This window comes from Carassius carassius, chromosome 1 (genome assembly GCF_963082965.1).
Source record: "Carassius carassius chromosome 1, fCarCar2.1, whole genome shotgun sequence".
NCBI lineage: Eukaryota > Metazoa > Chordata > Actinopteri > Cypriniformes > Cyprinidae > Carassius > Carassius carassius.
In genome coordinates, this window is record NC_081755.1 from 25398931 (window position 1) to 25412866 (window position 13936).

The 13936-nt window shown below is 37.3% G+C and overlaps 1 protein-coding gene across 1 annotated transcript in view; it reads right to left on the reverse strand.

The window, feature by feature from the left end:
* Window positions 1–13936, reverse strand: part of LOC132142773 (netrin-1-like) — a 63164-nt gene that overhangs the window by 30142 nt on the left and 19086 nt on the right. The window contains exon 3 of the mRNA XM_059552886.1: window positions 1559–1747. Coding sequence (XP_059408869.1) covers window positions 1559–1747 — 189 coding nt within the window. The remainder of the gene's footprint in view (window positions 1–1558; window positions 1748–13936) is intronic.

Genomic DNA, 13936 nt, shown 5'->3' on the forward strand with positions numbered 1-13936 from the left:
CCTATCACCTACACAGTGCACTACAAGGCATTCACTGTACAGGAAATACTACAGTGTGACTGATCTCAGCCAGCGCTTCAGCATCTGTTGTTATAGTGCAGGATTCTAAAAGAGCATTTGATTGGTCTGAAGATTTGATGAGAAGATGAAGTATGATGTGACATCAAACAATGTTCGGGAGGAGCGCATCTTTGCCTAATTAACACAGGTGGAACACACTCAAGTTAATCAACACCATGGTATAAATACAGCTGATCTATCCATTGACGGTTTATCAGCATCCCTCCTCCACCCCTTTTCCTCACTTCGATTTCATATTACACTAATACGGGGATACTCTAGGTTCAGGCCATTCCCGAGCTCGCAGATATGCATTACTATACTTCAGCTAATTATATGCATTGCTGCCTTAGAATTTGCCCAAAAGAAGACATAATCATGCTACAGCCTTCACATCAGGAGTGTGCCTTATGGTCTTTAAAATGCTGCCTACATAGCTCACAAAGTTTTTGAACAGAGCCTTACAGAACATCTGACCTTTAAGTGTGAACGTGAGGTCTCTCAGGTCTAGAACATATGGGTAATCTCGGGTGCCTTTACATTTATTTTTCTTTCATGGAGTGAGTGAATAATTGGCTTGTTTCACTATTATTGTTAATATTCTCTGTTGTCCCAAATTCCATAGCAGTCCTACTTGTCTACTTGGCCTGTATTCATTTTCCAGGAAACCCTTTTGTATAAATACTATCTTAATCTCTTTCAGCTAAAACTCATTAGATTTATCTAAATCAAGAAAATAAAAAATAAGGCATCTAAAACGAAAAAATCTGGGACATATTTCAAAGCATTTTGTGGATTTGAAGAAGGACATTTCGAACCAAACCCCAAATTTACCATGTTTAAGTATATTTTACCAGATGTTTTACATAGTTGTTTCTCAAATTGATTTATAGTCATGAATTACGTTATTTACTTTTTTTATTTTTTATTACTGACTTATAAAATAATAGTTCTCAGTTGGTTTACCCTATTCGCTACATTCTATATTCCTAATCCAACTATCTTATTAACTATTAATAAGCTGCAAGTTAGTAGTTTATTGAGGCAAAAGTCATAGTTAATGTTTCGTTAATAGTGAGAATTGGACCTTAGAATAAAATGTGACTGGATTCTTAATAAGAAAAACTCTTATGAAACTTTATCTGTCAGGAAGAAAACATCCTGTAAAACAATTTAAGCAAAGCTAATATTTACAGTTGTCTTTTCTCTACATTTCTGCATTTAGTTTCTGCTCTTGTAACTTGCCATTGCTATACTGTGAATAATATTGATTCTCTACGGTAAATTGTGTGTGATGTTGTTAGTCACTCTGGACAAAAGCATCTGCTAATTTTATTAAATGTAAATATATTTATATTCATGCTGAACACTGAAACCCTGCAGCACTGGGATATTCTCCTTGGACAACATTTTGGGGAATATTGTTGATCTAACATGTATTTTTATCTGCAGTATTTGTAAAGTAATTGACATTTTCCCAGTGTACATGGTTGCTTACCTTTGCAGGCGCGTCTGTGTGAGATGGCCTTGGTCATGTCTCTGTAGTAGCCCTCTTTACAGTAGTGGCAGTGCCGTCCGGCTGTGTTGTGTCTGCAGTTGAGACAGACTCCTCCACTCCTGCGGCCCGATAGCTTATACAGCTCCATGTTGAAGCGGCAGCGGCGGGCATGTAGGTTACAGTGACAGACTTTGGGAAAGAAAAAAAATGAGAGTTGTTTAGTACAAGCCACTGAATTCTCAGAAATACCTGATCATGTCTTTTATACATGGCTTTATAGAAATAGTTCACGCAAAAATAAAAAGGTACTGAAAATGTGCTAACCTACAATGAGAGTCCAAACAGCTGATAAAAACATCACAATAATCCATAATTAATCAACACGGCTCCAGTCCATCAATTAACTTCTTGTGAAGTGAAAAGCTTTGTTTGTAATAAATCCATCTATAAGACGTTTTTAACTTAAAAAACCCTGCTTCCAGCTAAAATATGAGTCCTCTATCCATAATATTGGTTTCTGTGAATAAATGTTTTCAGCAGATTTTCATTTTTGGGTGAACTATTTCTTTAACTGACAGGAAATTGTCCTAGTAAAGGGCAAACGACTAAGAGATCACATTCCCACATTTTTACAGATGCTTATCTGTAAAATACCCATGACGCTCATATTCACCCTCACAGAGTATCATATATTTTAGTGAACAACCATACAATTGCTTTATTGCCGCAGTATTCTTCGGTGCATGTAGCTCCTGGCAATGTACAATCTACATCTGATGTGATGTGAACTGATTTAGGTGGTGTTTTCTGTCCCCTGGTGATCATAGAAGACCCTTAACACAGTGAGCGAGAGGAGAGGCCAGAATCATCGAGACGTTTGACTAGTATCCTGAGAGAGCTTTATTATTTTAATGACATCACTGGATCTCTGGGCTTCCGTCCATTTACAGCATCTCATTTAGAGACAACAGCTTCATAAAACGACTCGCTCCAGATCCTGTGCTCTCACACACACCTGCTCATGGCTTTGACCTCTGACCTCTCCTGGTGGTCTAATCATCTATCTATCTATCTATATGTCTATCTGTCTGTCTGTCTGTCTGTCTATCTATCTATAGTAGATAGTGTATCTATATATTCTTATATCACTCTATAGTTCCATCCACCCATCATATTGTCCATACTGTTGTTTGTTAAATCGATCATTCTATCTATCTATGGTAACTCCATACCTGATATAAAACTATGAAATATCCATAACAATCTGTAATAACCATAAAAGTGAGCAAACCACAAAAGAGAAACAGTATTTCTGCTTCTACACAGATACTGCAGCCACACTCACACCCAGTGAGGAGTCTAGATGTTAGTGACTAAATAGGGACATGGACTGTCACTCACACATACACAGGAAAGAAGTGTTAAGCAGCTGTCGTGTTTTATTCTGCAGACACCTAGAACACTTTAACCACTCAGCACAGGGATAACACACCAGGCTTTGACTGTCTCTTCCTCTTTTACAAACTATCTTCCGTGATACTTCTGATAATGACACAATTTTCACCTTTTTAGAAGCAGCAACGTGTTCATACTTAGTCACATCAGTTTTGAGTTAAGGCCTATAAGTTTAAATTATAAAATACACAAGTACAGTTATCTTTTTCAGTGGAAAAACACAAAACAACTTAATATTGTAGTAGAATTGAAATGAATTGCTCTCTTTGCACCAGCTCTAGGCCACTTACTCCTTTCTCCAGTCCTCTGAAAAGAATGAGCATGTTTTTCCATTATATTACCCTAATTCATTATGATTCTATTTGTGCCGCAATTCTGTCCTCTCACTCAGCAGCTCTGTGTTTGTGTAATGTTTCTCAAAACATTCCATGCACATTAAATGTTTTTTGCTTTTATTCTGCTTTCTTCTGATAGTATCACAGTATCATTACAAATGTCAGTTAATCAGACTATGTGAAGATGATTTATTGTTGGTTGTCTAAACTAGTTGGGAATGGAAAAAAGTCTGGTAAATTTGTCATTCATCCAGCTGATTGTGAAAAGCAGACCAAGCCCCTTTTTGCATGTGAAAGACATCCAGCCAAGCATGGCTCCATTATTTACAACAGTGACCAGCTCCTCTCACTACGGAAGCCTTGCAGGGCTTTTGGGTGAGTGACTGGTAATCCTCAGAGAACTGAAAATCTGAAGCAAGAGGTGTAGAAATGGGGCGAATTATCAGGCTAAACTGAGATGGTATAAACATGGTTAAATGAACTGAATCCCGCCATTAACGTCAACACTGAGTGCTTCCAAATGGTGCATGTGGACCAAAGAGGGCGATTAAATCTGTAAAAAAGACGGGCTATCAGTGCTTGCGCACATACTTTTAACAGGTGTCCAGAATATATGCACACACACACACACGTTTGTTTTTGTGAGAAGTTGAGACATCCCATAGGCGTAATGGTTTTTATACTGTACAAACTGTATATTCTATCACCCTTCACCAACCCTACACCTAACCCTAACCCTCACAGGAAACTTTGTGCATTTTGAGCATAATCATATACATATACAATACATAACAGTATACAGACTGCTTTTAGAGCTTGAACTACTGTTAATTTCCACAGCATATGATGGAAAGTAACAAAGCTTCCAGGAGAGTGACTGTGCAATGCTAAATCATAGTATTCTAACTGCAATACTTCTGATGGCCTTAGATAAATGTAAGCTCATAGGAAAAGAAGACTCATTCATGAGTCACTTGTAATCTATGTGAAGTGACTAATATAGTCATTGATATGATAAATTGTCATGTGTGTGTTGAAAGGAGTGGATGTACAGTATGTGCTGTGCTTCAGTCTCTTGCTTTTGTCATTCTGTCAAGAATAATAGTCAACAGAACTGTATGAAAACATAATTTGAATCGCTACCAGCTATTGGAGTAGCTTGTGGGCTTTTAAATGTCAAATTAAAGTATGGACTCATTTAGCTAAAGAGAAGTGCATACTATATACATTTGAGTAACAGTAGGGTCATCTGTTTTTCAAGTAACAAGCTAGTTTTTTTTTTTCAGTGAGTGGTGGACAAACACTACATTGTTTTTTTTAGTTTTTTTTTTTTTAGTTTTTTTATGTCTGAGGTGAGAATAATAAAAGATCCACCTCAGCAGTCCTGTCTCCTTTTCTGTAGAGCTGGAAAGTTTGAATCATTATAGTCAATCGATTCACCTGAACCAATCTTCCTCTCATAGTAAGTGCTGGACTTTCTGATTCATTCTAGTGAATCAGTTAAACAATCCTCTTTCTTGCATAGGCAATGCTGAAAAGTCAGACTCATTTTAGTGACTCAGATGGTTCATGCACTGAAAATCATTTAAGTAAAAAAGTATTCATGATTCAAAACCCTGTAATATGTTTTATGGTTTTTGAGATGTAACTTATCGTGTATTTGTTGCATTTAGTATAAATTTACCTGTTCAACTTAAATACTGTCACCCCAATTGAGTTAATTCATTCAAAACCAATGTCTAATAAACTGTGAAATACAAAATTGGCTTCTTATGTTGTTGAGAGAATATATATACTTCATTAGTTATAGAGCAGGGCCCATAACGGAAATAACCCCTTAATTCTCACCCGTACTCTCGGGCGAATACAGGCCTTTCCAGATGGCCACGCGGGAGAGGAAAGATTTAAAAAAATTACAAAAAGAAGCAAACCTACTTTAAATAGAGCGTTTCGGTCTATTTATTTATTTATTTTTGTTAAAAATTACAAAAAGAAGCAAACCTAGTTTAAATAGAGCGTTTCTATAAATATTCTATATTAAGAATATTTATTTAGAGCGTTTATATTATTTAGAGCGTTAATATATATATATATATATATATATATATATATATATATATATATATAGATAGATAGATAGATAGATAGATAGATAGATAGATAGATAGATAGATAGATAGATAGATAGATAGATAGATATATTGGCTTTTCTTGGCTTTATATTTATAGACACACACACACAATATTATTACATTATTACAATAAATAACAATGTATTTTAATTAAATATAATTAATATGATAATTAATATGATATAATATTAATATGTAAATACACTTATATTGTTGTCTTATGAATAAATATAATGTCGGTCACACTTTATTTTATGGTCCAGTTCTTGCTATTAACAAACCATTAACTATGATTTTGCCTCAATATACTCCCAATTTGCTGCTTATTAATAGTTAGTAAGGTAGTTGTTAAGTGTAGGTTTGGGGTAGGATTAGGAATGTAGAATATGGTCATGCAGAATAAGTGCTTTATAAGTACTAATACACAACCTATATGTTAATAATAGACATGCTAATAAGCAACTAGCTTATAGTGAGAATTGGCCACTAAAATGTTACCATAATGTATTTTTATAATTATGTGTATTTATATATTATTGAATTTACAATCCAAGTAATCCATACATTCAAAGAAAGCAAATAAATAAACTCAGAAATTAGGCCTAAGTTCTGTGTAGTAAAATGTGAAATGGCACAGGGAAAAAGTATTGAACACATGAAGAAAGGGAGACGCAAAACGGCATGGAAAACCAAGACACCAGCAGAAATCTTGTCAGTGGAAATTAATATTAGCTGGTTTGGTCCCAAATGAGGGCCTATAAAAAACTTGTGTCTCATGACCAGCGTGTCATACAAGAAACATTTTACGATGGTTAAAAGCAAAATGCTCTCTCAATACCTTCACAACTTTATTGTTGCAAAACTTACTGATGGTATTTGTTACAGAAGGACTTGTATACTTCTGAATGTTCCAATGAGCATTGTTGGGGCCATAACCTCGGAAGTGGACAAAAACTAAATTTCATCATAAACCTGCCGCGCCTAGGTGCTATTTGCAAGATTTCTGACAGAACAGTGAAAAAACAAATTATCAGAAGAGTTTTCTAAGAGTCAAGGACCACTTGTGGAGATCTACAAAAATGCCTGGAATTAGCCACGCAAGGCTCTATTTTTTGAAGAAAAGCATGTTGAAGCTTGTTTAAAGTTTGCTGCACAACATTTAGACAAGCCTGTGAAATACTGAGAGAATATAGTTTGGACCGATGAGACCAAATTTGTACTCTTTGGATGCCATAATACACTCCCTGTTTGGAAGTCAAATGGCACTGCACATCACCCCAAAACATCATGATGTGGCACTGGCAAATTTCATATAATTGAAAGAAGGATGAATGGAAAAATTTACAGACATTCTTGATAAAAATCTGCTGCCATCTACCAGGATGATGAAGATGAAACAAGGGTGGACATTCCAGCCAGACAATGATCCCAAACACACAGCCAAGGAAACTCTACTGGTTTCAGAAAAAGAAAATAAAGCTGCTAGAATGGCCCAGCCAATCACCTGACTTGAATTCAATAGAAAATCTATGGAAAGAACTAAAGATCAGAGTTCTTAGAAGAGGCCCACAGAACCTTCATAATTTGAAGACTGTGTGGAAGAATTTGCCGAGATCACACCTGAGCAATGTATGCAACTAGTTTCTCCATACAGGAGGCGTCTTGAAGCTGCCATTAAGTATTAAATAAATTTCAGTAAGCAGGTTCAATACTTTTTCCCTGTGTCATTCCATTTTATTATACATAACTTAATTTCTGAACTTATTTGTTTTGTTTTCTTTATATGTATGGATTAGTTGGGTTGTTACCAACATCTGGTGAACATTTCATGTCAACCGCACCTTTAGAAATATATTTACTGAGGAAAAATGGTAATGTGTTCAATACTTATTTTACCCGCTGTATCTAAATATATATATGTGTGTGTGTGAAATTTTTTTAAATTATTTTTAATTTTTATTATATATATATATATATATATATATATATATATATATATATATATATATATATATATATATATATATATACACTGTATATATATTATTCAAACATAATATATTTATAAGTGTAAATATTTACACTTTTTAAAAAAGAATTATCTTATTAGAATATAATAATATAATATATAATAGTAGCACCTGTCCATCAAAAGCTCACTATCCAATCAGAGTAGATCACTGGTAACCCCGCCCCCACGAGAAGTTTGTGTCAAAACTCCAAACGAAAAACTGCGAAGCAAAAGCGAAATCTGAGGCAATACATTCAGAATCCATGATCAGCGAAAACGAATCTTTGAAAAACATTGAGAACATTGAGAAAAACAAAAATGAAGCATATTTGAAGAGCCTGTTACATTTGTGCAACTGTGTTAATTTTTTTTATTTTCAATGTGTTTTTTTTTCTTTTGTAATTGAATATTTTTGATAGTTTCTGAAAAAGTTACGTTCAGTTTTATAAAGTTTCGTTCATTTTTATTGAAGCAAATGTAATTCCATATAACTGGGCCTCTTAAGTTGTTGTGAATCTAAGGACATCTAAAATACTCAAACGGTCTGTAAAATTTTATAATTATCCAATCAGTAATGTCCAGGTCTCTATTTCTTTTATGAATAAATATTGCTAGTACACTGCGCCAATGATAACAATATGTAATCGTTAATAATACATAATAGCCAGAATATCTCTGCCCATTTCTCCTGTTTAGAGAGCTGGAATGGGCCCAGGTCATTCCATAAGGAATCCGGCTGGTACTGTTTCTACGCTCCTTGCTCAGAGGGAAGCGGTCCAGCTCTTCTCAGAAACATAACTTGTTTCTCATGGCCTGTGTATCTTCATGTCGCACTCTATTGACTCCTCGTAGAACCCCTGCGCTGTGTTATTAAACTTCCAGGAGGCTTTCTGAATCAAAATGGCAGTGTGTATATGAGTCCTTACAGTAACCGTGATTTGTCTGCTTGGGCGGGCAGCGCTGGAAGACATTTGCCCATAAAAATTTCCAATTAAATCACTGGCTGACACATTAGTCGTGCTAATATTTCAGGGCTTCTGAGCAATTTATGAAAATAAACAAAATAGGTGGGATGTCGGCATGTTCTGTTAAAAGTGTATGTTTCCTTTTGGAATATAATCGCAGCAGAAATGTGCCAGGATGAAACTCATTGCACCTCGCTGACTTATTGCATCAGCCAATCATTGCCCAGCTTGTTAGTCATTTGATTTATCTCCGAGCTTTGCCTGTTTGTTTTCCTAAACGCAACACACCCATTGAGTAATTGGTGATTAATTTGCAGCGCTTTAATTTTCTTTACATGTACAGTGTTAAGAGTGTTAGAGCAGCTGTAAATCTCAGGGAACCTGCCAACAAGACCAGCCTTAGGACTCTTCAGATGCTTTTCCAATTCAAATGAAAACATCCTGTCACACTGAAAAACTTTCATCAACGAATATACAATTGGATCCATAACCAAGATTTAATGTCTCTAATTGGACTTCTACTGGTGTTCCTGCAGCTTAACTAGTATAGCATGACTCTAGCTATGCCAAGGTCAAGGGGTTGATTCCCAGGGAATGCATGTACTGAGTTGTGCACTGTTCAAAATGTAATTAAGAATGTAAAAAAAAGGTAGAAAAAAGAATTGTAAGATGATTGTGACTGTAATAATTCAAATATATATATTTATTCATTTTTATTTTCAAGTTTATGATGTGTTAAATTCCTTTGAATTACAATTCAATGAACTCTTCTTCCTTTTCATTTCAATTTATTGTTCAGAATTCTTTTGATACTTAGAAAACAAACAGCATGCACACTTTGAATAAAAGTGTCTGTAATTTTAATAAACTATATTCTACATGTTTTAACTGTATGAGAAAACAAACTTGGGCACATTAGTTTACATTTCTGCCACATCTAAAAGTCACACGTGTGTGGCATAAAATTCCTGCTTCTTCACAATAATACATTTTGGACATATCGTTACTAGACATACCTTGTAAATGTTGATATTACTTAAGTACAGTATATATAAAATGCATGCATTTATAAGTATAGTATAAAAGCATTTATAAACAAAGATATTCATCTATTTACAATATATATAAAATATATACTGTTGAAATATATGGTTATAATAATAATCATTGTATAGACAATATGTCCAAATTTACTATGGTTATTTTATTAATTTAAATCTTCATCTTCCCAGAAAATTATATATTGCCTTATAGGTAACATATATGTCATATTCTGTATTACATTTTCATATGAAATAAAGTCACCTACTATGATTAAATATGCCAACTTTAAGTTGTTTTTTCACAAGGGTGGACACTACTTTTATGCTTGCATAAAATGTAAATAAAACTACTTGAACTTTTACTTATGTAACCATGGTACCATGAGTAGTGAATGAGACACTGCGTCCTCTAGGGGTTGCTATGGGGAATGCCTCATCGTGACCCGTCTCTGAAGCATACATTGAAAAACACCAACAACACATTGGCCAGTGACAGCCCATGACGTCAATACCGGTGCAACTATAGTATAAATAGGTGCCAGGAGAACACATAATTCACTACTTCATCTGAAGCTTGCGTCCGAAGCATGGCAGGAAGCCAGAGGATGCAGTGTCTCATTCCCTACTCAAGGAACCTTGGTTACATAAGTAACCTGAGATGTTCCCTTTAAATGGAACTTCAAACTGCATCCTCTAAGGGTTGCTATTGGGAATGGTATACCCACGCCACCATGCTGAGGGGAGTGCAGACCAGAACCCGGGCAAGCCAACTCTAAGTACCAACTCTAGCATTTCCATGGAAGTTGCCCCTGGGAAGTTAGATGGCTGTCTGTGACATTATCCCTTACGGCCAAAGGCATAGGTTACATTCCCAAACTTACCTGTTAGAGCTCAAGGCTTGGAATCAAGAATATATTCCTTTAAAGGGATACGACCTACAGCCTAGCATCATATTAAGTCTTGGCCTGTCACACAGGGACTACCATTTGCTCTCGCAAACGCTTGCTAAAGGAACTGTCTCAACAGACCCCTAGTAGCAACAACCTGTTTAAATAGGTATCCTGAGGACACATAGATGGAGTGGTGCCCAAGATGAATGTGGCTTTTACCAGCTTTTACCATCAGGGGAAATGGGAAGGGGAAGGTAAGGGAAGATGTAAAACCCCCAAAGGGGATGAGTAGATACTCAAATATCACTCTGAACCTGATGAAAGTGCTGAGGCCTTGTCTGGATCACAACCCTCAGGCCTTGCCTACAGTACCTTCCTTTGACCCACGATTCCTCCTACCCCTACCCGCAGGTGGGGGAGGAGCGTGAGCCGCCACACTGGCCTTCTGTGCCCGTCGCTGATCCTCAGACCAAGACGGACCAGGACCTCTATGTTGTATGGGCTCAGACCTGGACCTTCATGGAATTAAGGATTTGAAGGCCGCTAAGCACGCCTTCGCCTCCCTGAACATCTCGACCACCATCTCAACAGAGGTAACGAAAAGTTTGGAAGGCGAAACAGGAGTATCGAGAAGAAAGACCCTTTGTTTCTTTCCGATATCTGCCAGGTTCACCCACACTTGTCTCTCCGTTACTACCATAGACCTGACCATTGTGGAGGTGGTCTGCTTAGTAGCATGGAGAGCGAGATTTTTGGTGCAGCACAGTTCAGCTACCTCATCAGGAGAAATTCAGGTCTTTCAGTAGATCAGCCTGATATGCCTGGAGCACCGCCATCATGTGCAACGAAGACACAGCCTGACCTGCTGCTGCGTATGCCCCAACATTTAAGCAAGATGTATCCTGAACCGGCTTAGATGGCAAGGAGGGAGTATTAAGAGAGGACGTCTCACACATAGAGAGATAGATAGTCAGTGTCTTAGGGCATCCTCTCGTAGCCGTATTCGTGCATCACCTCGATGTTGGCATAACTCATATGCTGGAATTGATGGATGCGTGAAGAAAAGGGCCTCTTCCATTCCTTCTCAATCTCTGTATGGAGATCAGGAAGAAATGGAAGGATCATCTGAGCTGCAGGGCTATGGCCAGAAAGATAACACACATCGAGACGACCTCGCGGTGTCACTTTCTTAATGGTTCCACAATAAGTTCAGCCTCACCGTGGAGCAATCCATAACCTCGAACAGCTCATCATATGCAGGGCAGGAGGATTGGGAAGGCTCAGCCTCAGCATCTTCTCCTGCTCGTCCTAGGCCGAACACAGCAAAGCACTGGCCCCCTGATAATACAATGTAAATAACATTATCCTCCATCAGCTCTCTCTCATCCACAGCCGACAAGCATGAGAAGGAAAGCCCCTCTTTAAACTCATCGGCCAGATCCATCTGGGATCCCCACAAGCTTATTCTCCTCTGTGCCTCAGCAGTGGTGGGTCCTGGACCGCAGTTGGCTTCTGACAAACGAGAGCGGAGCTTTTTTATCTGAAAATGTTCACAATGAACGCAAATTTCCCTCTCAAGGACATCACGTGCATGCTCTTCGCCCAAACCAAAAATGGAGAAATTGTGTCATCAGGCGTTAAATAAAAACGACACAGATGCACACATCCTCTAGACGTTTTGCTAGTGCTCGCCATTATGATAGAATAAATATCACTCTTACCACGTTTAAAATGCACACTTCAAACAAAACAGTCAGTGAAGATGAAGAAGAGGATGATGTGTTCTCTCGGCGTCTATTTATACTATAGTCGAACCAGTAGTGACGTCACGAACGTATTGTTGGTGTTTTTCAATGTATGCTTCAGACATGTGTCACGACAAGGCATTCCCCATAGAGACCCCTAGAGGACGCAGTTCGAAGTTCCCTTGAAAGGGAACCAACTTCTCAATGGCAGCTACTGTACAATGTATTTGAGACTGTGACTTTAATTCTCTCCATTCCAATTTATGCATTTGGCAGATACTGTACTTTTATTTTAAGATACATATTTTATCTGTAAAAATGTGCTTCCAGGAGATTTAACCCATGACTTTGGCATTTTTGTTACCATCTTATGATCCAGCATAAAAATTGTTCCAGACAATGGCAGCATTTACTGTAAGCTTTGTCCAACATCTTCAGGTTTCTCACAGTTGTGTAAATTTTGGTAAGTTTTCAAAGACTGTTCTACTGTGTATTTACTGTACTACTCTGGGTAAACACTCAGTAAAATTCAATAGAGTTGAAGGCAGAAGACAAGTGGAATTGGTGGAATTCTAGATTGGAGCTGAGCTCAAAAGATAAAGACATTTGTTTCAGTGCTGGACTCCAGACACTGAAGAATTTGGCAGGGCTGGATAGGCTTCCCCACTGAACATAAATCAGTTTGAAAGGGGGGACCACAATGTGAGCACTTCCCATCATTTTGGCATTCCTTCTGTTTTTCAAGCCAAAGTTAATCATCCTCACGACAGGCCCGGGCTGCAGATGTGTGGCCCATAGGTTTCACCGCAGCCGGAGTCTGGGGTCCAAATCCCAAATGATCCGTAAATAGGAATCTCCCTTGGATTACGGCGTGATACGGCATGGGACGGACGGATTGTGCTTTTCCACTGCAGGTGTCGTCACTCTGGCCTCATTGTCTCTCACCAGCTGAGATTTACAGCCCTTGAACGGCACTAAGAAGGCTCATTGAGGCTGCGTTACTGGAATAAAGCTTCACGCTGTGGGAAGGCCTCCATGATAAGCTTTACAAGGTGTACCATTGATGTGGGTGATTGCAAGGCAATGCACATCTATACTTTCAGGAAAAAATGGAACATCTTTGTACCTTATTTAACACAAAATTGCACATATCCTTAGATATACATATAAAGTTCATACCTTCTGAAAGGGTATAGCCATTGTGATAGTTTTATACCTTTTTGGTTTCAGTGTGAATATAAAAGGGATGCATGTCATATTAGAACTCTTTTTTTTTGTCAGTATTGTATACTTGTTAGCTGATGGAGGGTATTTAATTGTAAACTCAGATCAGTGAGACCTATAATCAATCAGTCCCAAAAAGAAACAACAAAACCTGTGCTTATCGAAAGAAAACAAGTTGACAAAATCTAATTCAATATTTAGTAATAACTTAGCCTTGCAAGAAATTCATTAGAAATTATTTGTTGGCTGGTCACTGCTGAACACCACAATGTATTGAGGTGGGGATAAATTCAAAAATACACAATTTATCAAATTTTTAAAGTAGTTGTTATGCCTTATGAAAGAAAAGTCAGTTAAGTTGTAGTCCAGTGCGATAGTATTAAACTAGCCTTTTCAGGAAAAATAAAATCTTCTCTGGGTCAAAGTGACATAAGGGTTAAATCCATTCCACAGGTTTTCCTCCAAAACCAATGCAAAACATGCGGAAAAAGTCTAAATATTACTCTCCTTAATATCTCAGTGCACAAGAATGTCTTAAATGGGTCGTATCATGTGGAATCAAATTTTCCTTGATCTGT